The 25,927-nt window shown below is 37.1% G+C and overlaps 4 protein-coding genes across 5 annotated transcripts; 3 read left to right on the top strand and 1 right to left on the bottom strand.

Annotated features, from left to right (window-relative positions):
- Nucleotides 1–6,105: 6,105 nt before the first annotated feature.
- On the top strand, nt 6,106–10,087 carry LOC147532933 (tricin synthase 1-like). Its single transcript, XM_086645572.1, has 9 exons — nt 6,106–6,564; nt 6,641–6,694; nt 7,125–7,208; nt 7,656–7,781; nt 8,319–8,386; nt 9,013–9,082; nt 9,213–9,278; nt 9,349–9,426; nt 9,535–10,087. The coding sequence occupies exons 1-9, from the start codon at nt 6,241–6,243 to the stop codon at nt 9,574–9,576; spliced, it is 912 nt and encodes a 303-aa protein (XP_086501698.1). The 5' UTR covers nt 6,106–6,240; the 3' UTR covers nt 9,577–10,087.
- A 3,503-nt stretch (nt 10,088–13,590) lies between these two features.
- On the top strand, nt 13,591–17,409 carry LOC147532932 (UNC93-like protein 1). Its single transcript, XM_086645566.1, has 3 exons — nt 13,591–14,415; nt 14,828–15,491; nt 16,255–17,409. Exons 1-3 carry the CDS (start codon nt 13,914–13,916, stop codon nt 16,481–16,483), a joined length of 1,395 nt encoding a protein of 464 aa, XP_086501692.1. The 5' UTR covers nt 13,591–13,913; the 3' UTR covers nt 16,484–17,409.
- Nucleotides 17,410–18,644: 1,235 nt separating this feature from the next.
- LOC147532931 (transcription factor-like protein) lies at nt 18,645–23,010 on the bottom strand. Its single transcript, XM_086645565.1, has 5 exons — nt 21,898–23,010; nt 20,911–21,434; nt 19,691–20,602; nt 19,248–19,552; nt 18,645–18,879 (listed from the first exon to the last, which is right to left on the bottom strand). Exons 1-4 carry the CDS (start codon nt 22,051–22,053, stop codon nt 19,279–19,281), a joined length of 1,866 nt encoding a protein of 621 aa, XP_086501691.1. The 5' UTR covers nt 22,054–23,010; the 3' UTR covers nt 18,645–18,879; nt 19,248–19,278.
- LOC147532930 (translocase of chloroplast 34, chloroplastic-like) lies at nt 22,722–25,895 on the top strand. 2 transcript variants are annotated; one of them, XM_086645568.1, is made up of 8 exons: nt 22,722–23,119; nt 23,653–23,768; nt 23,859–23,966; nt 24,077–24,201; nt 24,445–24,709; nt 25,159–25,227; nt 25,317–25,478; nt 25,574–25,895. In XM_086645568.1, the coding sequence occupies exons 2-8, from the start codon at nt 23,670–23,672 to the stop codon at nt 25,682–25,684; spliced, it is 939 nt and encodes a 312-aa protein (XP_086501694.1). In that variant the 5' UTR covers nt 22,722–23,119; nt 23,653–23,669; the 3' UTR covers nt 25,685–25,895. The 2 variants fall into 2 exon arrangements, with proteins under 2 accessions (XP_086501694.1, XP_086501695.1); XM_086645569.1 differs by having other exon boundaries at nt 22,980–23,119; nt 23,640–23,768.
- The last annotated feature ends 32 nt before the right edge of the window (nt 25,896–25,927 follow it).

Below are 25,927 nucleotides of genomic sequence, written 5' to 3'. Positions count from 1 at the left end.
TTTTCAAATCCGACAGACCAAGCTTAAAGTGCTCGTCAATCCATGCCTAAACAAGAAAACAATTATTACTACCAAGAAGATAGACTCCTAAATTAATCAACTTATAATAATGTGGGAAATACCTGGAGGAGGGGCATATAACCCGCCATTTGTCCACCCTTAGTGGAAGCATGACCGAGCTGCCTATAAAGGTAAGAAAGCACAGCCGTGCCCCACGAATATTTACGGACCTTCGTCAAGTCCATCAAATATGTAAGGTAGCAAACAGGCACCTTCGAACCACTCTTGTCACAAAAAAGAGTCGAGCCCATAAGATGGAGAAGGTACCCTCTGACGCAAAAGTCTTTCTTCCGTGCGTCATCTTTGTCTAAGCTACCCGAACAGATTTCCCTCAACCACAACATTCGGACACTCTTGCACTTAGTCGTCTTCAATTCTGCTTCCGCAGCCTCAGGTGTCACCCCTAAACCTTTCACCAGAAATGCGCATTCATTTACATGATCATTATCAAGATGAACCGAGTGACCTGTAATCTGAAGTCCTGTAATACGATGCACATCCTCTAGTGTGATCGTCATTTCTCCAAATGGCATGTGAAAGGTGTTAGTATCTTCATGCCACCTCTCCGTGAAAGCCGTGATAAGAACCCGGTCAAGTTTCTGCTAAGAGTATTTAGCGATTTGCAGAAGTCCTGATGCTTCCACCTTCTCACGAACTACTTTACACTCGAGTTCTATGTCCCAGACATGTTCCTTCTTTGAATCCCGTATACTTTTACTTTCAAGGGCCCCCACTTGCACACCACTTGCGTGATTATGTAGTTTCAAAACAGGACGATCCTACGTAAACAAACATAAAAGTTACGTTTAATGAAAGTTAACAATATATCATTATATTAAACATTGATAAGTGCGAAAAATAGAAAAACATACACGTACCTTGCCATTCCAAATCTGGTATGCAATATGGTTCTCATAGTTCTTGAGAACGCTTCTGTCCGTCGACCCTCCTGGAAAAGGATCAGCACCTGCTTCACTTGTGGAACCGTCGACAATCTGCTTCCTAGCATCCTCCTTCCTCTTTCTCGCACTTACAGTTTGTGCGACACGTTCAGACATGACTAAAGGTAAAATAGGATATATAAATAAAGTCAAACAACTTGGAAAAAATGGCATTGGAAAGCAGAAATAAAGACAACAAAATTTGACCTACTGGCAAAAATACGGTGGGCAAGAGCCGTGAGATGCCCAAAAAACGGTTCGATCCCACCGAAAATATGCACAGTAGCTACTGTGCATATTTTCGGTGGGCTCGAACCGAAAATATGCACAAATACGGCTCGAGCCCACCGAAAATATGCACAGTAGCTACTGCGCATATTTTCGGTGGGCTCGAACCGAAAATATGCACAAATTCGGCTCGAGCCCACCGTAAAAATGCACAGTAGCTACTGTGCATTTTTACGGTGACCACGAGCCGTAACTTGTCATAAAAACGGTCTGGTTCGACCGAAAATATGCTTAAAATTGGGGGTTTCCTATCTCTACGGTCTGGTACGCCCGTATTATGATTTTTAAGCATTAAAATTACTACTTAAACTAAATTAAACTAAAATCATGAACATCATAACAACACATACAATCAAATCCAGAAATCAATCCAATCAAAACCCTATTACTAATATAAACTAACTATACTATTGGGTATGTAAAAATCAAACTTTCCCTAAATCAACATCAGAAATAACAAAACCCTATGTGTTATGAAACTATCCCTCCTTCAACAAATCAAAAACCCCTTTCAATAAAAACCCTAAATTCAGAACTCAAATCTAGAGCAAGACATATATATATATATATAGAGAGAGAGAAAGAAAGATATAAGGAGAGAGAGAGAGATATACTAACCGTTGGTACAATGGTGAAGAATGAGAGAGAGGGCGAGAGAGACCTAGAGCACGAGAGAGAGAGAGAGAGAAGGCGGGAGATAGAAAAAGAGAAGGGATGCTGAAACTGGTTGGGAAGGAGATGGTCAAGGGTTTTAGGGTCAATTTTGGTCTTGGGTTAAGTTTGACCTAACAGCGTTAACTTTGCCGTTAGGTCAAATATAGAAGAGGGAGGTGCTCCTTTGCAGAGGGGGCCCTATAACCAAATGGGTTATAATGAGGGGCGCTTTTAGCGGGGAGGCCTTTTAACAAAAACGGGGGGGCCTTTTAAAATTTCCCAAACGACTTTTTCACCCAAATTTTTTTGCCTCAGCTCAACCTCTAAAATTCAACTCCAGCCCCAGCCTATCTTGAGGTCGAAAATTTGTTCATGCGAGAAACGCGTGTGTGGACTTTTAGTTGGTGTGCGAAAAACGTGTGTGATTTTATGTATATATAAAACACGTGTTTAAACTATTTTCGAAATAATATTTTTTTTTTTCAAAGTTAAAAAATTATTCTGAGACCGACATTTGGTGGGATGTATTTTAATTATTAATATTTAAGTTTTTCTAGAATTGAAAAAAAAATTAAAAAAAATTAAAATTACAGAAATATTATTTACATTAAAAAAATATATGAGAGAAGATCCTAGCCGTTGGATTTTATCCAACGGTTAGGATCACCCCAACATGACTGTTGGGACTCCCCAACGGTCATGTTGGGGAGCCTTCAGTCGCCCCTAATGTTAGGGGCGACCCCAGCCTCCGCCCCAGGCGACTGGGCCTGAGTGCCGGGCGGAGGCCATGTTGAATTTATGGCCTCCGCCCGGTTGGGGCTGGAGTTGCTCTAAGGCTGTAATTGTTCAATCTCTCTATCTCCTCTGACCCGTTTCAATCTCTCATGTCATTGTTCAATCTCTCTATGTATATATAGTTTTTTTTTCGAAAGTTAAACTAGAATTTTTGTTTATACGTAGGAAATCAATCGAGAACATTACATTCAATCACCTGAATTCTACCATGTCTTCCACTGAGGATTTATCAACAGAAATCTAACAAGTAAAGGAAGAAAATAGGCAGATGAATACGATATACTCTTGATGCAGTCCAACCTACCCCGTAACGTTTGTCGAACAATAAATTCAATATTTTTTTAAAAACATCCAGTCACCTGAGTTCCGCCATGTCTTCCACTGAGGATTTATCAGCATAGATCGAACAATTAAAGGAAGAAAATAGGCAGATGGATACGGTATTTTGATGCAGTCCAACCTTCTAAAACTGCAAGAAGAAATGGAGCATATGAGGAAACAAAAGAGAATCGAGGAACAGAGGGAGCCATTACAGTCCCTTACAAAGAATATATTTGAAGATCAGTTGCTATATTTATGAGAGTGAAGAAAGAAGCAGTCAAGGGAATTGGATGATCCTCTCTGACGCTCGCCTATAGTGTCTGAGTGGTTAACTGTCTACTTGAATGTGGATAGTATGACATCTCCAACAAGTATATTGATGAGAGACGGTCACGAAGAACCGTCTTCACGCTGAGCAGATAACGCTTATCCAAGCACCTTTTGTATGTAGTGGGGAATATGAACTTTCTACTTATGATCGTCACGAATTGAATTATAATCAAATAGCTTTGGTTGGTCCATTAACGAGTTAGTATTAGATTTGCGTGGGTCAACCCATCAACGATATAGTTTATGGACTTGGTGCGAAGCAAGCCCAATGGTCGTGGATTATTAGGGGCGTTCCCCACACCGGATTTTGACCCACACTGATTATTGCGATAGGTATGTTTGGGTGTATCATTTTATTGCTAGAACAAAGATCATCAAGTGCTTGAAGCATTTTAAGGCAGCCAATAAAAACTTGTTTTCCGCAACTATGAAGTAGTACTTTCAGAGTGATGAGGAACCTGAACTTGCTACGGGTGAAAATCGTTTCTTGATCAAACTGTATTAACATCTTTATATGCTCAACGGATATACTTCCAACAAAATGGAGGAATTAATAAAACGAGAGATCTCACTTAGACACCACCATCAACTTGAGAGAGCATATAAAACGAGTATGAGACAACTATTAAAACTAAGCTTGAACAGTGTAAACAAGGTGCAAGTCTATGATGAAGAAGCCAAATGAGGTACATTAGATACCAGAGATGTAACAGTGGTGCTTTTAGTAAACTAACACTAGGCCTGTAAACGGTTCGAACTATTTTCGGATGCAATACTATCCGAATTCGAAATCCGAAATTATTCGAACTATCCGATAAGGGTTCGATATCCGACGGATGGTAAAAAATGACATTCAAATCCGATATCCGAATATCGAATATTATCCGATCCGAAATTCTGAATTTTAAGCCGTAACATTATAACACAATATTATCCGAAATTTCGAATATTATCCGATCCGAAATTCAAATACAATATTATCCGATCCAAAATTCTGATAAGGGTTAAAGACTTGAAGTTGAAATTTTATTCTTTGAAGTCTGAAGACTTAGTCTTAGACTTGAAGTTGACTAGTTGAGGATAAAGTTTTGTTTATTTTTTAATCCCTTGGGTGAATCTTAACCGTTGATTTCAAATGCGAATCGGATCGGATTTTTTCGAAGTCGGATATAGCTATATTCGAATCCGAAACCGGCATCCAAAAATTATCCGACAAGACATCCGAAATTCGAATCCGAAATCCGAAATGTCGGATTATTTGATTGCGGATGCGGATCAAATTCGGATTTTCGGACCACCGTTTACAGGCCTAACTAACACAATAGTTACAGTTAGTTACAACCACTTTTTCCTTCATTTTTAAAAAGGGTTATTTCCCAAATAGCCCCCAACTTTGTGACCAGTTTCCTGCCTAGCCCCCTACTTTGTCAAAAATATCCAGATGGCCCCTTTTTTGAGCTACCTTTATAACACCGTTAACTAGTCATCACCTTCTCTCCTCCATCTCATCACCTCTCTCTGCCACCTCATCTTCTCGCCACCTCATCGTCTTCTGCGGCGAAGGTCGCCGGCCGGCGGCGACCTTCAACCATTAAAAAAAAATTAATTTCTCTCACCTCTCGCTCTCTCTAAAAAAAAATAATTTCCTCTTTCTTCTTCTTCTTCCTCTTTCTTCTACTTCATCTTCCTTTTTCTTCTTCTTCATCTTCCTCTCTCTTTTTCTGCTTCTTTCTCTCTAGACCTCCAGCGACTTCGTCGGAGGTAGGTCTGTTTTGATCGTTGAACAAAACAAAACAGATTTCTGTTCTTTTCGTGGAACAGAAACAGGTCTGTTCGAAAATGTTCTGTTCCACGAATATATTTATGTTCTGTTCTGGAACAGAACACAACAATTTTTTGTTCTGTTCACAAAACAGAAACAGATATGTTCGAACAAATTTATGTTCTGTTCCACGAACAGATCTCTGTTCTTTAATAGAACAGACCTCTGTTTTTTTTTTTGAGAGAGAGGGATATGAGAGAGAAAGAAGAAGAGAGAGAAAGAAGAAGAGGGAGGAAGATGAAGAAGAAGAAAGAGGAAGAAGAAGAAGAAGAAGAGAAAGGAAATTAATTAATTTTTTTTAGAGAGAGAGAGGTGAGAGAAATTAATTTTTTTTAATGGTTGAAGGTCGCCGACCGAAAAAATGGTCGGTCGGCGACTTTCGTCGGAGAAGACGATGAGGTGGCAAAAAGATGAGGTGGTAGAGAGAGGTGATGAGATGGAGGAGAGAAGGTGATGACTAGTTAACGGTGTTATAACAGTAGCTCAAAAAAGGGATCATCTGGGTATTTTTGACAAAGTAGGGGGCTAGGCAGGAAACCGATCACAAAGTTGGGGGCTATTTGGAAAATAACCCTTTTAAAAAAATCCTCCTAATAGAATCTAAGAAAAAAAAATTTTGATGAAGAGAATCTAAGAAATTACTCCATCTTTTCTACATATATGTGGGGAAATTTTAAAGGTGCACCCCGACACCCACCATATTCTAGAAAAATGATAAAAACGCTTCCTATCAAACAAACACTTCCCTTTTTTCAGTCTGAAAATCTTGTGTCGGGACCTAGGGCCAAGGGACAGTCTCAGGTAGTTTCTATACGGCGTAGGTCTCCCAAAAAGTAACGGAGGTGTGCAAAGGTTTCTTCGGACTGGACGGAGATTGACCCTCGAGTGCAAATTTTCTCTCCCTTTGGGAGTCTAGGACTGCTAAAGCGTCTAAAACCTTCGCTAACGGCCCAACGCCCCCCACCCCCCCATCCTTTCTCAGGTCCGATAACTGAAGAAACTGGAACAATTTCAATTCCTTTTGTTTTCATGGCGAGCTATGTAAATTTTCTTCACCCCAATCCATCTCCAACTTCTCTTTTTCTCATTTCCAACTTCATTTTCTCCAAAAACTTATCTGTTCAAACTATCAACAGAAATCTCCATTTTTCATCTCCAACTCCTCCAATCATCAACTACTCCGTCAAATCTGTTCAAAGATTCACCGGTTCACTTAGGGCATCAAACAATCATCGGAGTTACTGTGCTAATTCTGTAGTTGTTTCCGATGATGAAAAGTACGGAAAGAAACAGATTATTAGTGTAACTTCTCAGCTTTATGAATACATACTAACAAATGTTCGTGAACCAGAGGTAAATATTGTTCTTTAGGTTATGTTTTACTTAGTTCGAAAATGAAGTTTAAGGATTTGAAATTTGCATTAATTAGATCCTAAAGAAGCTTCGTGAAGAGACTGCTACTATGAGAGGAAGCCAAATGCAGGTAAAAATCATAGATGCATTTTTTTGAAATTGAGATTTGTTGTTTCTTTTGATCAGTATCTTTGCTAGATAAGATGGTAACGTTGCTTCGATTATTTATCGTGAAGAATTTTGCGTTACCAATGAGCTGTGAATCTTGCTGATGTTTCATGTCTGTGTTCTATCTGGGGAGTTTATTGTTCATAATTGTGTCTATATGATATCATTCAACTTAAAAACCTAGAAAACAGAACTATGATCTATGTTAGTTTTATTTAGCTACAAAGCAAGACTTCGCCCTTAAACTTGGAAATGATCGAAGTGATAATCTAGTCTTGGTTGTACGATTATGATCATAATAATGTGTTGTATTTGCTATTTATTGTAATTATATCAGGAATTTATAGAAATGGACTTGTATTATGCTGACGACTTTTTGTTATGTTTGTAAGGTATCTCCGGATCAGGCACAACTACTCGCAATGCTTGTCCAGATTCTTGGGGCAAAACGATGTATTGAAGTTGGTGTCTTTACTGTATGTGTCTTTGGACCTTAATTTGGTATATATATATATTTTAAAGTATATCTTGTAATTGAAATTTCGGTCAGCAGTTGGCAAAACCATGTACTTTGTATGAACAACTATGCCATTACCACTGCAAAAAAGGGAATCTGAGGGCTATTGGAATTTATCAAAAAAAGGACATGGGGACACTAGAATAAAGTATAATCTCAGCATTTGTACTCTTATCGTGCTGGGTAGTTTCCTAGGATAGCCGAGTTACTAGTTTGATTCATTTGTTCTTCAAACTGCATCTGATAAATTAACAAGCTGTGAAGAGATACTATATACCGAATCATCAAAATATTTCTCACCTTTTTGATGTATTATTGAAAATCATATGAAGTGGTTCAGTTAATCTTGCACGAAGAAAATGAAATTCGTCGCTTATGATTTTGGCCTGTAATCTACTACTTTCAGGGGTATTCGTCTTTGGCAGTTGCTCTAGTCCTACCAGAATCAGGTTGTTTGGTTGCATGTGAAAGAGACGCAAAGTCTCTTGAGATTGCAAAAAAGTACTATGACCTAGCTGGGGTGGCTCACAAGGTAATTTCTTTATCTGCCGTTCAAACCTTCACAAAAAAATTATCTGCCATTCAAAGTGTCTAACATAGAAGTCATCTGGCAAGTCTCCTCTTTCTCAATGTTGTCAGTTTAGTTGCTAACTTTATATTAACAAACTACTTTCTTCTGAAAGCTGTAAAGTTCTCCAAGAGCTTTAGACCGTGGACTCAATCAAAACTTTGTTTCTTCAGAGTAATTAAGAATAGCCATGTTATGAACATAAGTCCCAAGTTAAGGGAACCCAAAAAGAGGCTTAAAAATATGTCGTGAATTTTATTCGATAACTTTAATCTTTTAAGAACTAATTTGCCTAATAAGTTAAGTTACACAAAGAAAAAACTAAGAGGTTCAGCTTAATAGGAAAGGGTTCTCTGTTCTCTGTGATCTCGAGGGTCTGTGCAAGCAAAGCATGCACCTCATGATAAACATCTTTTTGAGTTGAGAATTCCGCATAAATAGTTTTGTTAGATGTAGTGTCAAATTTCCTAAAACAGTTCTTTTGCATTGTTGGTGGTGTAGGTGGATGTCAGACATGCACTAGCAGGGGATACTTTACTGTCTCTAATTAAGAATGGAGAAGCTTGCAGGTATCGCATAGAAACATCCTAAGTTTTCTCATAGAATGGAACTTGTACTTGGTACACTTTAGGAGTTGTCGTCTTCTGTCATATCTCTGATAGTGGAGATAAACAGATGTAATATTTATCACTTCCTGGAGCCAGGTTGTAGCTCAGAGTTGTAACTGACTTGGCCGTTTATGATCGCGTAATTAGAATTTAGCCAGTACTTTGGATTAGCAGGGATTTCTCACTCTTCCTATCAAATCAGCCTTCTGGTTCACAATGATAATGCAATTTGTTGTGCGTTCTCAGTCAGGATATCTAGTTAGATGTCCATCGGATGCCTCCACTACGTAGGAAAATAGGCAGATCTTATGTATTTATGTTAGTGTGGCTCTGTGGATTAGACATCAATCTTACATTGACCAGAGTTATGTACTTATGTATTTAAGTTAGTGTCGTTGCGTGGTTTGTGCTCTCACTTTCACCTAAATAGAAAATTGGTCTGCTTAGTTCTAAGTAGTAATATTTTCCCTGATTCATTTCTGCTTAATTGTTTCTGCCTGTTTCTTGACTGCTCAGTTCATTACATGGAAGAATGAAAGGGTTAAAAACTCAAATCAGATAACAGTGCTATTCATTTTTCTGTGCAGCTACGATTTTGCATTTGTTGATGCTGATAAAAAAATGTATCTCGAGTACTTTGAGTTGCTGTATCAGTTGGTAAAAAAAAACAGTTGTTCTTTTGCCTTCAGTTTTAGATTGGTTGATTGTAGGAAACTGTTTAGTAGATTCTGCAATTCAACAAATTGAATTTAACTTTCTTAGAAGCTATTTCTTTTGATATTTGCAGGTGAGAGTCGGCGGAGTAATTGTTGTTGATAATGTCCTCTGGCACGGGAAGGTTGCTGATCATCTGGTAAGATTATTTTAAGCATAAAGTATCACAAATTTTACTTGTCCGAATCTTACTTATCATTTATTGGCAGGTAAATGATCAAAAAACAGTCAGCATAAGAAATTTCAATAAAAGTATCATGGAAGACAATCGTGTTAGCGTTAGTATGGTGGGTATTAATAACTTCCATATAAAGGACTACTTTATTTTTCCCCCTTTTAAAAAACTTCCACATGACATGTTCTAGTTCCTTGTACTTTTATATGAAACATCTTAGGTACCAATTGGAGATGGGATGACAATATGTCGGAAACTTTGACACTAACAGAATCTGGTGATAAGGGAAGTCCATGTTCGAATGAACTTTAAAGATGCTATCTAAGGTCATGCTGAATTCAACTGACACTTTTATTCACATGGCGGCAATTAGGTAGTGTTCCAACACCAAAAGTTTGCAACAAGATGTATGGAATTCAAATTCACTCAGGTAATGACTGGCAAAATTGACAATGCAAAGGTTGTCTTGAACAAACAATGGAGTTGATCAATTTTGTTGATCAGTAACAGTGTATTTTGACTTCTAATTCAAGTATGGCTCGTGCTGAAGAAGCCTATATTTGCTCCACTTAGGTCTTGATACACGATTCATTAATGTAAACAGATCAAGTCCTGGCTGCTTGGAATTTCATTGTAATCATCCTCAGTCAGATTTCAGCAATGACTTGTTTTTCTTTACACTTTCTAGTTTATGTTATCGTCACTAGTACTACTTTCAGATATGGGCATTGAAGTTTTTCAAGGAGTAGACAGGAAATTTTTATTCTCTCAAATCAAATTTATTCTAGAGCTAACCTTTACTTGACTATATTGTCTGTTATTCAAAAATTTAATGCAGGTTGTCGTTGGTAGCTAAAGAATCTCTGTCAAGAAAGCAATATCATAAGGTATGTATTATATGAAGTTGAATGGATGCTTGAGGATGAAGTGAAACTTTCAACAGTGACAACTGAAAAAGACGGGCGATATTTTAAACAAAAACAGGTACTTCCTAGTCTCCAGTCCGTTAATCTATTCAAGTCTTTCCTTCGGTCCATTTCTGTAATTAAAAATCTGATATATGGGCCACTACAATACAATGTGTTGACATAAACTCCAAAATCTTGGAGGTCTCAGGTTCGATTCTGAGAGAAGGTGGTTTCCATGGTTTATTGAACTTAGGTTATTAAGATATAAATAATGTTGTTGGACTTTAGGCCATAGTTTAGTTGGGCTATAGTCCCGTTCTTTGTAACAGTTTGAACTCGGCAGTTTCGTGCTTATCACATCTTCGATGTATCGATGCCAATGTAATGACTATCGTAGACCGTAGTCAATTTCCAAAAAAAATACAATATATCAAATCCGAACTGATATAACGATAAATCTGTCGAACGGGTAAATCTAACAAATGAAACGGACAGGTCACCTTGGTGAGACCTTGGGCAGAAGGGTTAACATATTGTGCCGAAACATCCCCAGCTTTAATTAGGTTAGCAAAATGCTGAGCGACAGTGAGGAGAGAAAACTGCCTAATCAATTAGGGCTGGCCACATCACTTTGGGCCTATGGTTCGCCCAAAAATTGGGCCGTTTAGCACTTCTCTTAGGTTAAATATGCACGCAATGTGATAAATAATTGCGATAAAATGGTCCCATGTCTACTATATCTCTATCTATTAGTAGTATTTTTGACTTTGGGAGAGTATAGAGCCAAAAATGTATGATCATTAAAATGTACTATCAGTTCCTATTATTAGCCAGTTGCTGTCTATCTTCAATCAATTATTATTTTTATAGCAAAGGGGTTCCATATAGCACATTAAAATTTCACTACGGAAGTAGTGTTTGTTTTCTTTTTTTTTATTGTCCGAACCCAAATCCTCTAAATCATATGTACAAAAACAAATTATCTTAATTTGAAGTTTGATCCAGCGAGTCAGAAAAAAATGTGAAATATCAACTCAAGTTGATTACGACAAAATTAGAAAGAAAAATTTATCCCTCCTTGAAGAGATAGTGTTTAAAATTGTTACTATCTTTTTTTTTTTGAGAAATCGAATACGATATGCGTTAGTCACTACAAGGCATTGATACATCATCAAGACCTGATAAGCACGACAACCGCCTAAGTTAAACCAAGAAGCGAAAGAGGCCTAAAATCTAACTACATGAAAGAAGCCTGAAACCTGACAGATCTATTTCCACTATTTATTCTTTTAATAACTCAAATTTCAATAACAATGCATTTCACTTTTTAGGGATCCAAAATGAAACCTCTAGCATTTTAAGTTTACTTCAACCCTATCAACGTCTGCGGAAGTGTTGACAATTTTTTTTTTGGAAGTCGACTACGATCTACGTATGTCGTTACATTTGGCATTGATACATCAAAGATGTGATACGCTCAATAACTGCCCACTCAAACTGAAACAAGACCGGGCCTATAGCCCAACAAGACAATGGCCTAAAGCCCAACTACATTATTTACACCCTTATAATCCCAAATCAAATAACCAAAGATTCCACCTTCTCTGGGATTTGAACCTGAGACCTCCAGGGATTTCTGGAGTTTGTGTCAACACCTTGGAACTACTTGAGCTACCAACCGTCCAATTGTTACTATCATTAGGGGTAGTATTAGTGGTCTCCTCCCCTACATCATTATAATTGTTTTTGTTAGGCTGAAGTTACAAACCGTCCAAACTCCAAACCGAACATGGGTGAGAAACGTGCCTCACCCGCTTTTTCTTTTTTGTTAAAAAGGAACGTGCCAGGCCGGCTTGACTTCATATTTGTCTTAAGCTATCATGCCAAGGGAGTCTATACTTTTTTTTTTTTTTGATGAAGGAAGGGAGTCTATACTTAACTATCATAAGAGAAACGTTAGAATAAAATAAATAGAAAATGGGTATTACTGTCAAAATAAAAAATACAATATGCAAAAAAATATTTTTTTTTTATGAAGGAAGGGAGTATCTATTATACTCCTATAGTCCTATGTAATTGTGATTTTGGTTTACAAAAATATTTTTTTTTATGAAGGAAGGGAGTTCTAAAAAGTTTTATTTTTTGAGAAATTGACTATGATATACGTTTTTTTTTTTTTGTTGAACTAGACTATGATATACGTTAGTTATTACAGGTCATTGATATATTATCAAAATGTGATAAGTTTGTTGACGCTCTATAAAGTTAAACGAGTCCATTGTTGTGAATCCCAACCTAGTCTAAACCTGTAAGGAAACAAACGAGGTGTCCATTTCTTAGTATTGGATTTGTTTGCCCAAATTTATTACTCTAGTGTTTGAAATTTTGGATCTCCAAGGTTTTTTTTTTTTATGAGATGATCTCCAAGGTTATGTATCTTCAGTTCACTTATGACCTTCAAAGCCAAAAAGATCACCCGTGCCGGATTATATTATACAATATAATGTAAAAACAAAAATAATTAAAAGAATCTGATTTTGGTAGTGTTTTTGGTCCGTCTCTTAGTTGAATACCAGTGAGATTTCAATTGTAGTAGTCTATCGGGATTCAACTGGAGATGGGTTGGACAGACGATCATTTCCTGTACGATTTTTGTTAGAATAAGAGGGTGGTTGATTTTTTAGCACTTATTAGTGCTATCACTTACCAAGTGATTTGAATTGTAAGCGTCATGTCGTTTGTTTCATATCACTTCTAAGTGTTTGATTTTTGTTTTTACATTAATTGTAAATATTAGAAAAATGAGAAATTGTCTATTTTGACCATAGTATCACTTTCATATTGATTCATTAAACTCATGAGTTTAGGTAGAAAAAAACTAAGATTTATGAGTACTTTGGGTTGAAAAAACTAACCTCAGACGATTAAGAATTATAAACCACATTTCATCATTGAATTGGGTGGTTCCGTAATTAGTGAAAGATACGAGGTGAAAAAGTTTTAGGAAAAAAACTTAGGTAAAAGATGAGTGAAGAAGAGGAAGAGTCGTCGCTAAATCCATCACCGAGTTTTTTTATTTATCAATTATTAAAAAAATTCTTTTGTATTATGATTATATTGGTCATTATTATATTAAGAGAAGGATAAAAATGTCTTTTTTTATCACTTATAAAGTTAGTGTAAAAAAAATAAACTTCAAGTTAGAACTTACTTTTTTGCACTTACTTTGTCATCACTTAGAAGTGATTTTCACTTATTAAATGAAAAAAAATAAACGACCTAAAATTACCGACCCACACTTATTAAATGAAAATCACTTAATAATTACAAAAAAAATCAATTACAAAAAAAAATCAAAACACCCTCTGACCATTTAGATATGATTTCAACAACAAAAAAAAAAAAAAAAAAAAAAAAAAAAAAATACTTGTATATAGATGTTAGAAAAAATGAAGGACCCACGTGCAGGAATCTGCCAAAAGGTTGCCAATATATATGTTACATTGAGATAGAAAGAAAAGATTAGGATCTTTCAATTGTGGGACCATTTCTCGAAATGATTAACACCTATAGTACTATAAGAAAAAAATTGATCTTTCCAATAAAAACAATACAGAACTCTTCCTCCTTTCCTTGTTTCTTTCTCTCACTAGAGTTGTTCTGAGAATTGAATCAGAGTAACAAACCAATCATGGGTTTAGGTGAAGAAGAAGATGTAGAATCAAGAGAAACCCATTTCCCAAATCAATCTAATTTCCGTTACAACTCACCTTTATTACAAATAATCATGATTGGATTAGTTTGTTTTTGTTGTCCAGGGATGTTTAATGCACTTTCCGGTATGGGTGGTGGTGGTCAAGTTGATCCGACGGCTGCTAATAATGCAAATACAGCTCTTTATACAACATTTGCTTTATTTGGTGTTCTTGGTGGTGGAATTTATAATATTCTTGGACCTCGTTTCACTCTCTTTGTTGGTTGTTCTACTTATATTTTGTATGCAGGTTCATTTCTTTACTATAATCATTATAAACATCAAGCTTTTGCCATTGTTGCTGGAGCTATTTTAGGTATTGGTGCTGGTCTTCTTTGGGCTTGTCAAGGTGCTATTATGACTTCTTATCCTCCTATTCAAAGAAAAGGAACTTATATTTCTATCTTTTGGAGTATTTTCAACATGGGTGGTGTCATTGGTACTAACCCTCTCTCTCTCTCTCTCTCAATTTGCTTTCATCACTTCCATTTCATTTCGCCTCTATGTTAAGTTTGTGTACATCCAACTGAAAACTAATTACAGACGAGTGTAAAGAACTTAGATATTATATTCTCGGTTATGAGAGTACCTTTAGTGTTTGCTTGACTAATCTCACACGCCTTCTCATATGTGGTGTTTTTTGAGCCTAACTGTATTTTGCGGATGATGGGATTATCGCGCACGGGCCTAGTGCTATTACGATGCTAAGTTTGAGATCGTTCAACTCAAAACCTAACAATGAGTGGAGAAGGCCTAGATCTAATATTCTTTGTTGGGAATACTGTTTTTCCATGTGAGACTATTCTCTCTCGATGTAATCTTATTGTAGTTGTTTATGGTATTTTCTACAGGTGGGTTAATACCGTTTATACTAAATTACAATCGAACAAATGCTGCTTCTGTTAATGATGGAACATATATTGCATTTATGATCTTCATGGCAGCTGGTACTCTTTTATCATTAGGAATTTTACCACCTAGTCGTGTTATTCGTGATGATGGTAGTCGATGTACCAACATTAAATACTCGAATGTTTCGACAGAATCTATTGAGATTTTGAAGTTGTTCTTGAATTGGAAGATGCTTCTTATACTTCCAGCTTCTTGGGCTAGTAACTTCTTTTATAGTTATCAATTCAATAATGTAAATGGGCTTCTATTTAATGTTAGGACAAGAGGGTTAAACAATGTATTTTATTGGGGAGCACAGATGTTAGGATCAATTGGTATTGGTTATATATTGGATTTCAGTTTCGAAAGTCGAAGGAAGAGAGGGCTCTTAGGAATTGGAATTGTTGCTTTGCTTAGTACTGGAATTTGGGGTGGTGGACTTGCTAACCAGTTGAATTACTCTCTCGATAATAAGCCTGAAAGGTTGGATTTCAAGACCTCAGGAAATGATTATGCTGGGCCATTTGTGTTGTATTTCAGTTTCGGGTTGCTCGATGCCATGTTTCAGACCATGGTTTATTGGGTAATTGGTGCCTTAGCCGACGACTCTGAGACCCTTAGCAGGTACGGATTTTTCCTTTTTTTGCATTTGTTACGCATCAAGGGAAGTATTAACTGTAATGTCCCTCATCCCATGGAGGAGCATCTAGAGACTCAGCTATAGGTATGAGCTCAAGCCAGTAACTTCCCAGGCGTTTTGAGTAGGTTCAGGGTTCCTTTGCCAAGACCAAAGCCTTGGTACGCTTTAAGCTTGAGCCTAGGTGGTAAAAGTAGAAAAAATATCGGTAACTACTGGAACATGGATCATCGTGAACATGATTTATAGGTCTTAGGAATAGATGAACGTATCCATACTACGCCCCTTCAGTGCTATGCTGGATATCTGGAAGTTGGAACAACGTCCTCTATAGATCTCTAATGTATGGCACCATACTGCTTTTATTATAGCAACTTACTCTAAAAAGCTAGAGCTACTCTAATAAAGCACATAGCTAGTATGGGTCTTAAGAATTTGATGCCTTTCCACTAAACTTCCCTCGACAAACAGTTGATACTCAGACCCATCACCTCTGAACATCTAATGATTTGAAATCGCGTAGACTAGTTACTCGAAAAGCTTGATCTGTTACTCAGATAGTTGCGTATGACAAGAGAAAGCAGGTTTGACAAGGAGTTGATTCGCATCCACAAAAATCAACTGACTATAGTGTCATTTAGCTAAGATACTGTTAAGAGTTACTTGTTCCAAAAGCTCATAATGTTAACAATGTCCGACTTTCTTTTTCACCGTTTTGGTGTTGAATAATTCTTTTTTATCGTCATTTAGGTATGTTGGATTCTATAAGGGAATACAGAGTGCGGGAGGTGCCGTTGCTTGGCAAATCGACACACATAAGATCTCCTTGCTAACTCAGCTAATCGTCAATTGGTCACTCACCACCTTGAGTTATCCGTTGTTGGTGCTACTGATTATGTTGGCCGTGAAGGATAAGGTTGAGGAGGAAAACACAACGTATCCTCCTCCTTCACGTTCGTCCCTAACTATTTCACACTGAGGTAACGGAAATACATGAAGTGGATTAAAAAAGCTCAAACTGAAACCTAGACATAAGTTCCATTCCATTCGACTTACTGATTTAAATGAATGAAAAGAAAACATCTTCCTCTGTGATTCTTCATTTCTTAGTAAGAATGTAATTCATCTATATGTATCTTTCTCGTATCAAAAGTTAGTTGTAGGTCTTGTATACAAAGAAAACTTGATTTCGAAGTGTCCATGATTCTATGTAGTAACGTGGAACGCCCGAGTTCTCTGCTATGAAGTTGAACTCCTTTCACCCTGTTATGGGATCAATAGTCTTCAACTCGTCTTACCTGGAAAAGAAACCCAGAGAGATTGTATTGAAGGATTATCATTTTTACTTGTATCCTGTACTGATTCTAATGTGAACACAACGGAAATATATCAGAGATAAACTATACTAAGAATTGAAAGACATCGTATTAAACAACATGTGACGATAACAAGAGAAATAAACGACCAGCGGTGAATTCATATACGGAGATGATTAATTACAAGCGGAGAAAGCCTTTTTATAGGGTTCGACTAGATCTAACTGATAAGAGTTTGATTGGGATTCACAGGATGGACCCTCATCATATTCTTAGATTTTTTCAGACGTGCAGATTTGAGTTCATTTATCAATTTTAGCAAGATTTGTTACTTGTTCGGTGATTTGATAACCGGACCCAGGAGAAGAATTCTATCACTGTATGATGAGTAATTTGTTCATATTTTTTATTTCAATGTCTGAACTTCAGACTAGAACGTTTTTGTGTAATTTGTTCATATTTTTTATTTCATAGATGAAGTTGACTATTCTCATGTCCACAACTTAGAGAGAGGGGAAAACAAATTGAGTTTATGTAACACCTCATATCTTAACAGTTATCGATACTTTTGTTGTTTTTGACAGCCAAACCTAAGTCCATGGGGTACAGGGTTCGTTCTTGGCGAATGCTTCATTAGCTTACCCGAAACGTCTCGACACGTAACATGATTGAGCACAGACGTATAACCTAGACCTCATAAGCTCTGGCAAGGGATTATTACTATCCCCCACTCTGGGAAAGCAGGAAACGAGTGGTGTTCGACTGACACCAGAATCCAGGAGGCTACAAGTTTAAACTCCTGATAGTGTTAGACTCAAGGTTGTGGTAGGATGTTCCATTATGAACTTCTTTGAGTTACTCCTTTCTTCTCCACCAGAATTATATCTTTGAGATTCAATGGGTTAAGACTGTCTGAGTATAATGAACCAACTTGTTTGCCAACATTATAAGCAACAATTGCATTAGACCTATTGCTGAAAGTGTCTTCAATATCAGCTGATATCTAACCCAATTTGTGACCTGCGAAACTGCGGCGAAATTTTGGACATGTTCATATAGATCTACGACTGATCTTCAGGGTTGCCAAAGCATGGCTGATATTCAAGGCTGCCAAAGCAGGGATTATCTTCCTCATCTGCTAGGCAGGACTTTTGTTTTTAATGAGTTTCCACTTAGCTATATAAACTGAAATCCTAGAGATATCTTCGATGCATGTAACTTCCTTATGGCAATAGCACCACCGTATTTGGAACCGACATTTGCCTCGCCCAAGTGTGTCCAAGTGTGTGCTCGGTTTGCGTGGTGCAAACCACAAACAAAACTATATCAATTTTTACTCAGTGCGTGACTAATTGTCTATAAGAGTATAAGCCTTCACACTTGGACTAAGTTAAACTAACTTCCATCTTTCCAAGTTATAACTCAAAGTGTGAAGATTAATATCTCATTCACGTGGAATCAGTTCTATGCAAACTATAAATTGTGCATTTTCTGAAATAGGAAGCAAGCATCAATGGAATAATGAACAAAACACGCGAAACTACTTCTAAAATCGATGCCAGGAAGATATTGAAGCTCATGTTGGTTCACTTAAAGAGTATTTTATTATGCTACTCAACCTGCCGAGCTTGGTAGTGGCCAAGCAAATAATATCCTGGCAATGCAACTCCATACTAAGACGGCGAATAAAATAACCTGGCAAAGATCTCCAATGGTGTTCTGCAATCCGAGGGGTTTAAGTTCTGATTGGTGAGATGTTATAACGAATACAACAGCTTCAACAACTAATGAAATTTTCGAATAATAGTAGCACAAAAAAGAATTGTCAAATGGTTTTTTGTTATTTACTAGTAAAATTTCCAAGTTTCTCCTAACAGTGATAAGTTCAGCAACAATAGGGTAACAAGTGTGCCCTAACCAAACTTTTGTTCTATCCGAACGACCCATTCTCAAATTTCAAAACTATTTTCAAGATCAAAAGCTTCTTTGGATCTCCAATCTCCCCATTGCTTCATTAGATTATGAGGAAAGAGCTATACAAACTCTCATTGCCAAAAATCTGCAGAAAGATGAAACCAAATGTATCAGGAAATAAAAACTATATGTCAAAAGGAGCATAGAGAGACAGCACAGTTTCACATCGGGGAATGCAAAGCGGTTTAATATTTTCTATCTGAATAATGCTTGGTATCATCAAAGTATAAGAACTACTAAAGTTCAGGAACTAGGTTATGATTTAGTAGAGCATATAACCTGGGTGTACTATGTAGAATGATGATGCATGTGTGAATGGTGGGAACAATACTTAAAACAAAAACCTCATGATCGGTTGAAGGTCTGGGCGGCATGTTCAAAACACATTTGCTATGTTGAAAGAAAGAACACCATACAGTTTCCCAAGTCCAGGAGTCAAAAATAGAGATTCACCTGTGTTACTATTGGAATTCCAATCAGTTCTTTAGTCTTCATCACCTTGGTCATGACCATGGGCTTGGTTATCTTCATCGGCATCTCCATAATCAACCCAAGGCAACATCGACTCGAACAAGACCATCAGTGGATTTCGGTTCTGAACCTCACGTGGAGCACGGGCAGCTACCTCAGGATTGATACCAGGATCTCCATGTTGCATAGCGTGTGCCATGTGTGGGTCGATCATTAAGTTCCGCATATCCTCAGGTGGCATTGTGGGGACGGAACCTGAGAAATCTGAGACCATCAAATGGGAATACCTATAACAAGAAAAACGGTTAGCGAGCGGATAAATTAATCACTTGGTGCCGAAAACTTTATGTTGAAAGTGAATCCATTCCGAGTCAGGGTCAGATTTGAATTTTTAAAAATGTACAAGAGATAGAGCTAATTCATACTCATTTTTGTCGAAAGAGAAGGTTTCTTTCCTCACACAAGCCCAATCTTTAGCATCACTTCCATTACTATCCAATGTTTTAATCACTAGCTCAGCCGCATCTCTCAACAGTTTCTGCAAATCTGGTAACCTCCACATAATATAACTCCTCTCCACATATATATTGATCAGGTGCTCCAGAGAAGGTCCACCTGCTTGAGCTGATCGAAAAAATGAATGCTGGAGTATCTTGGTCCAGGCTGCATCCTTTAGAGGTGCCTTTTCTACTAATTTTTTCAAGACTGAAGGGTGAAGCATTAAAGCTTGCTTCATAAGATCAGATGAAGTAGATTTTTCAGACTCCACACGAGCATTTTTGGAAGAAGCCTCATTCTCAAGATAAAAGCGACAAATAGCAAGGGAATATGAGAAATTTGGGTATAACCAGAGGGAATTATCACTTCTATACTCCTCTGAGAAATGTTCTAGCCACGCATATTCCTCTGCCCTAAGAGAAAAATAGTCGATGCAGAACATTGCTCCCATAGGGTCATCAGAATCGAGTGAAAGTAAAAGCTTGCAAACTTCAAGAGCTGACCGATGACAGCCACGTCGGTCCATATTTTGCATGTGTGTGAAAAGCACTGTGAAGATTGGCTTGTTTGTGTCATGGGTGTATTTCAACTGAGAGTTTCCCTGTAAGGAACTGAACAAAGGATGCCATGAACACTCCAATGCGAATAAACACTTCGAGATTGCATCAGCTGATGAATCAAGCTCCCCAGAGAACTTTAACACCTCTGCGATGGTTAAGAGGGACTCTACATGATAAGGGTAGTATGCAAGGATACTAGCTATTCCATTGAGGTCATGATTTGCTTTTGCTGCTTCAAATGCTCTTTGTGCGTCACTATAGGAAGAGGAATACACATATCTGACGGAGAAAAAGGAAAAAGAAGTATTAGGTGTCATAGTATGGAACATTTAAGAGAATTGAATAAAACCAACCAAAGTTAACATAACATAATCTTGCTACTCTTATGGCCAAATTATTTCATGCTCACAAATGCCAAAGAAGCAATAGTTTCTTTTATAACTTTTCAATGATTACCCAGAGGCTGAAATAATGATGAATTTATATCAAAGCAAAGTATACTACATTCAGAATCCATAGCATGGTTTTGATAGTTTCCAAAAACTCTAAATTGGCAAAGACGTAATAAAGTGTAAATGATATCTTACTTGAAGTAGTGTCGCCCGTCCTTAGTTTCTAAGAGTTCCATGGACATAGATCCGTCCCACCTAGCCCAATGACTTGATGGAGATACAAGAACAGTCTTTCTAGGATTGTGAACTCCACGTCTTCCACCACGGATTTGCCTTGAGCTGCTACTGTTATTACCAGCTTCAAATGACCTAACAACGTCAGAACCAAATATCCTTCGTAATTCGTTTTCAGGTCTCAAAAATTTGGGATCCACAGCTAATATGGATGACGTTCCTTGTTTCATTGATTTCTCTTGAAGCTCTGACTTTGAAAAGCTAGATTTCTTACTAGAAGAATCTGTGTCAATACTTAGACTTTCAAGCACCTCATCTATGGTTTTTTCAGCTTTATCTTTAGAAGAAGGGTTGCCCTTGGTCTTTTTCTTCTTTTTCTTTGATTTGCGATTAGATGATGAAATATCTTCAACAGAGCTCTTTGCCACAGACGGTGGTTCTTCGTAAACATCCGTCGGCTCCTCATCATCTAGTTCCACCTCATCCTACCAAAATCAGAAAGTAACCATTTTATATTTGCTCAACAGCTTACAGTAAGTATTTTTCTCTTCTCTTGATTACTTACATCAGTATAATAATATTAGAAGGGGTCAACTCTCAGGATAAACTCAACACGATTGGGTTCATATTAAACTGTTCTAGTACTATATTGTTCCATTAGGGTTTTATTTGTCTTCTATAAGCCTCTCTCAATGAGTACTATTATGTAAATTTCCTATCTAAAATTTCTAATTTTCAAATACCCATTGAACTTTAATCTTCTTAAATCCTAACACTTAATAACATTGTCAAATCCATATTATGTAAAATTCAATACTAGAAAAAAATCAGAAAATTAACAATAACAACTAAATTTACCTCATACTTAACTCCAATAAATAAAACTCCAAGGATTAAGCAACAAAAAGGCTGACAAATCAAATCAATAAAGATTAATATGAAACAGACCTCGTCGTTAAGAAGATCAAATGGATTTCGTAAAGGAGCGTTTGATTCAGGAGAATCAGATTCATCTTCCTTGAGCACTTCCAGCTCGGCATCGATGGATTTCGTTTTCAGTTCTTCTTGTTCTTTCAGAACTTTTCTTAGTAATCTAGCCGACATGGTCAAATTACTTCCTTGATAACGAAGAACTTGATCACATTGACTGAAAGTTAGGGTTTCATTTTTTGGGGAGGGAAAATGAATTTAGGTTTATATATGTCACAATGGTTAGCTGAGTTCTTTCTTCGTTAATATATGGAATTGAAGAATGATATTTCCAGAAGAAAAGAAAAAGAAACGTATTTCCTACACCTACTTTACACATGGGTGTACAATACCTATATTTTCGACACCCAAACTTATTGTGTTGTTAGGCTTTATTAGGGTTGGGAAACAAACTTGACGGACTTTGGCTTACTTGGATCAGGCTGGGGCGGAGTTTAGGGATGGGAGTACACCGGTAGCTTTGACTCGGGCGAGTCAGGTAGATTAGGTGTTCGACAAAAGTGAAAATTACCCTCATGATTAATTCGAGTGACATAATAACCAAACACCTAATTTACCTGACCCGTCCGAGCCCGGGCCAAGGTTACCCGTGGACGCCCGATTCCTATCCCTAGGCGGTGAAGTGTCCATGAAACACTACGAGCAGGGATAAGATGAAGCATGTGACATTCATTTTATACTCTCATCAGTAACATTATTTGAGCCATCAGTTGGAAAACCAACCAGGTATTGAACTGGTATAAAAATTATAAGCAATATTTTAGGTTGTAAAACGAGTAAACATTAGTCATTAGATTAGTATACAAGGACAAGGTGATTTCAAGCGGGCATCGCGCAGGCTTAGCCGATCAAGAACTCGCCTAAGATAAGCTACTCATATCCCTGCTACACTGTATATCCGAACTCGTGGCCCTGAGCCGGGTAGTACTAGTAGTCGACCATTGGCTTGCTTGGACCGAGCTGCTAGGGCCGGGTAGCGGGCTTTGGTGTTTTTCCCAAGCCCAAGCATTTCATATTATTTGACGGCTAGACAAAAAAATGGAACTGTTGTTCACCCACGTTATGAAGTACGAAAGATAAGAAACCAAATATAACGAGGAACCCTATCTTTTTCACTTCTTCCCCAACATCACCATCTCCCCATTCTCAACGAGACTTGCGAAGGAGAAATCCGCACAAGGTACCTCTCTCTTTCTCGCTCTAACCTCTCTCCTTCTGTAGTTTCTAGGGTTTGCTCTGTTGAATGTCTTTTTTGTTGCCAATTCTTGTTTGGTGTGTCTATTACGATGTTCTTTCCTAGAGAGCTGGTTACCTCTTCTTAGGGCAAAGTACTGTTTGAACTGTAATTGATCAGAATTGAACGATTGGTTATTGTACTTCTTAAGTTTCATGTATAAGCTTACTTGGAAAGTTTTAACTTCTAGGGTTTAGTTTTTCTTACTTCCTATATGTAACTCTAATTGTGGTTTTCTTCTGTAAAAATGTCTTTTTTAGCTCATTCATTACTCATTTGTTATGAAATATTGTGCTCTTATTGTTGTTAATGAATGAATTATCCATAGCTTTACTTTGCATTAGAATGTTTTATGTTACCCTAATTTGTTGGTGAAGATTGAGTTTGGATTTTGTAGAAGTTTTCATTTGTTTTCATAAGCATGGTGGAGTCACACAATCTGTTCATAAATTTGTTAAACTTTCAGCTTGGGTTGTTAGGGTTAGGGAAGTTGACAATGGCATCCCAAATAGTTCGAGAATGGATTGGTATTCAACAGTTCCCTGCTGCCACACAAACCAAATTACTTGAATTGCTAGGAAAACTGAAGCAAGAGGTTTGCTTTATTTTGTTCACCTATATCCTCACGAAGTGTTTAGTTATACTTTTTTTCGTGGTAATATAATTCATGAGTATGTGGTTTCAGAATGTGAGCTCACTTACTATCCTTGTAATGGGGAAGGGTGGAGTTGGAAAATCTTCAACTGTGAATTCTCTTGTTGGAGAACGAGTTGTAGCTGTCAATGCTTTCCAGGTTGGTTTTCTTAATCTTTGCTTCCATGATATTTTTGTGGTGTTCTAAAAATCATTTATCGTAGTTTCTACTATTGTTCCTTTATTCTTGGATTTTGATTTACGGTGCAGTCTGAAGGATCAAGACCTGTTATGGTTTCAAGATCAAGGTCCGGATTCACGTTGAACATCATCGACACTCCTGGGCTTATAGAAGGGGGATATGTAAATGACCAAGCCCTCGAGATCATAAAAAGGTTATGTTTTGGCTTGACTGACATCTCTAATACGAATTCTTTTTATTACGGATATGTTTATTTAAAAACTCTTATATTTTAGTTACATTTTGTTGATATATAATTTTCTTGTTATTGGGCTAATATGCGGTGTACTTGACTTTCTACATATTGATAATGATATGCACCTTTTACCTCCTCGGCTAGCCCTCCCTTAGCAAAGCATTACTTCTTATAGTCGTTTTTTTTTTTCAATTTTCTTAGGTTCCTTTTGAACAAGACCATAGATGTTTTACTCTATGTGGATCGACTTGACGCGTATAGAGTGGATAATTTGGACAAACAGATTATTAAAGCTATCACTGATAGCTTTGGTAAGGGGATATGGCGCCGAGCTGCAGTCGTTCTTACGCATGCTCAACTCTCTCCTCCCGATGGATTGAATTATGATGATTTTTGCTCTAAAAGATCAGAGGCTCTTCTAAAGGTTGTCCGTTTGGGAGCTAGGCTTAGAAAGCAAGAATTCCAGGTATGATATTTCAGAACTTACGAACTGTATAAGATTCATTTTATGGTATATATGGCTTCGTGCAGTACCAATTTACTGGACTGCCCACTTGATCCCTTTTTCATTTTCTACTATAAACAAATTCCCTAGGAGTGGCAGGGGTATGGATTGTCTTATTATTAAGTCTTCTATGGTACTAAAAGTCAACATATTTTGGCTGGAGTGGCAACACATTTCCATTTCAATGGCCGCAAACAAGAAATTAAACATGTAATATCTTCTTGTTTGTCCGTGCATTTCGTTCGAGACTTGAAACCACTTTCCATCACCGGTATATGAAGAAAAAAAACTAACAATATGTAAAAAATTGTCTAACAAAAAAAAAACTTCATTATTATTGGTGAAGTGATTAGTTAATTCTTTGACCTGAAGATTGAAATATAAAATCCCTTTCTTGGCCTTGTTTGTAGGAATCTGGAATTCCTGTTGTTTTGGTAGAGAACAGTGGGAGATGCAACACAAATGACAGCAGCGAAAAGGTTAGTGATTCATGGTTTATTATAATAAATCAATTTTCATTGTTTTCTGTTTAGAGTTTTACAATATCATGTTTGATTGGAATGAGCAGGTCCTTCCAAACGGTACTGCATGGATTCCCAACTTGGTGCAGACAATCACTGATCTTGTGTCAAATGGAAGCAAAGCAATTATTGTTGACAAGAAATTAATTGACGGACCAAACCCAAACGAAAGACACAAGTTCATGATCCCACTTATTTTGGCATTCCAGGTAAATATTCTCAAGCAACACGACAATAATATGTTGCCACATTGAAGAGTTATAATATCTTTCTAAAATGTCATTGTTGTTGTTGGTTGTTGCAGTATTTCTTTGTTGTTAAACCTATTCAAAGATCTATTAGGAATGACGTGAAGAAAGAGAACAAGCCTTTGTGGGAGCTTCGAGATATGGGTTTGGCTGATCGCAAGTTCTGATCTTCTATTTTGCGTAAGTGAAGTATCATGTGTAGGTTTATCTTATTCGTTCTTATTTCTGGCAGTAGAAGACCTTGGTAGTATTCGGCAGATAAGAGTTTTTGTTGGATTTTGAGATAACTAAGTTGTTTTCCTTACTTCTCTAATCTATTTATGATGCATTCACTCTGGATATTCGTATAAATATAATTAGATTTGTTTATCCTTCAAATGTTGTTCCATGGATGGTACCAAAACACAGAG

This window comes from Eschscholzia californica, unplaced genomic scaffold (assembly GCF_041429995.1).
Source record: "Eschscholzia californica isolate CP2 unplaced genomic scaffold, dmEscCali1.0.p SCAF_6, whole genome shotgun sequence".
Classification (NCBI taxonomy): Eukaryota; Viridiplantae; Streptophyta; class Magnoliopsida; order Ranunculales; family Papaveraceae; genus Eschscholzia; species Eschscholzia californica.
This window is presented reverse-complemented; position numbering and strand designations above follow the sequence as displayed.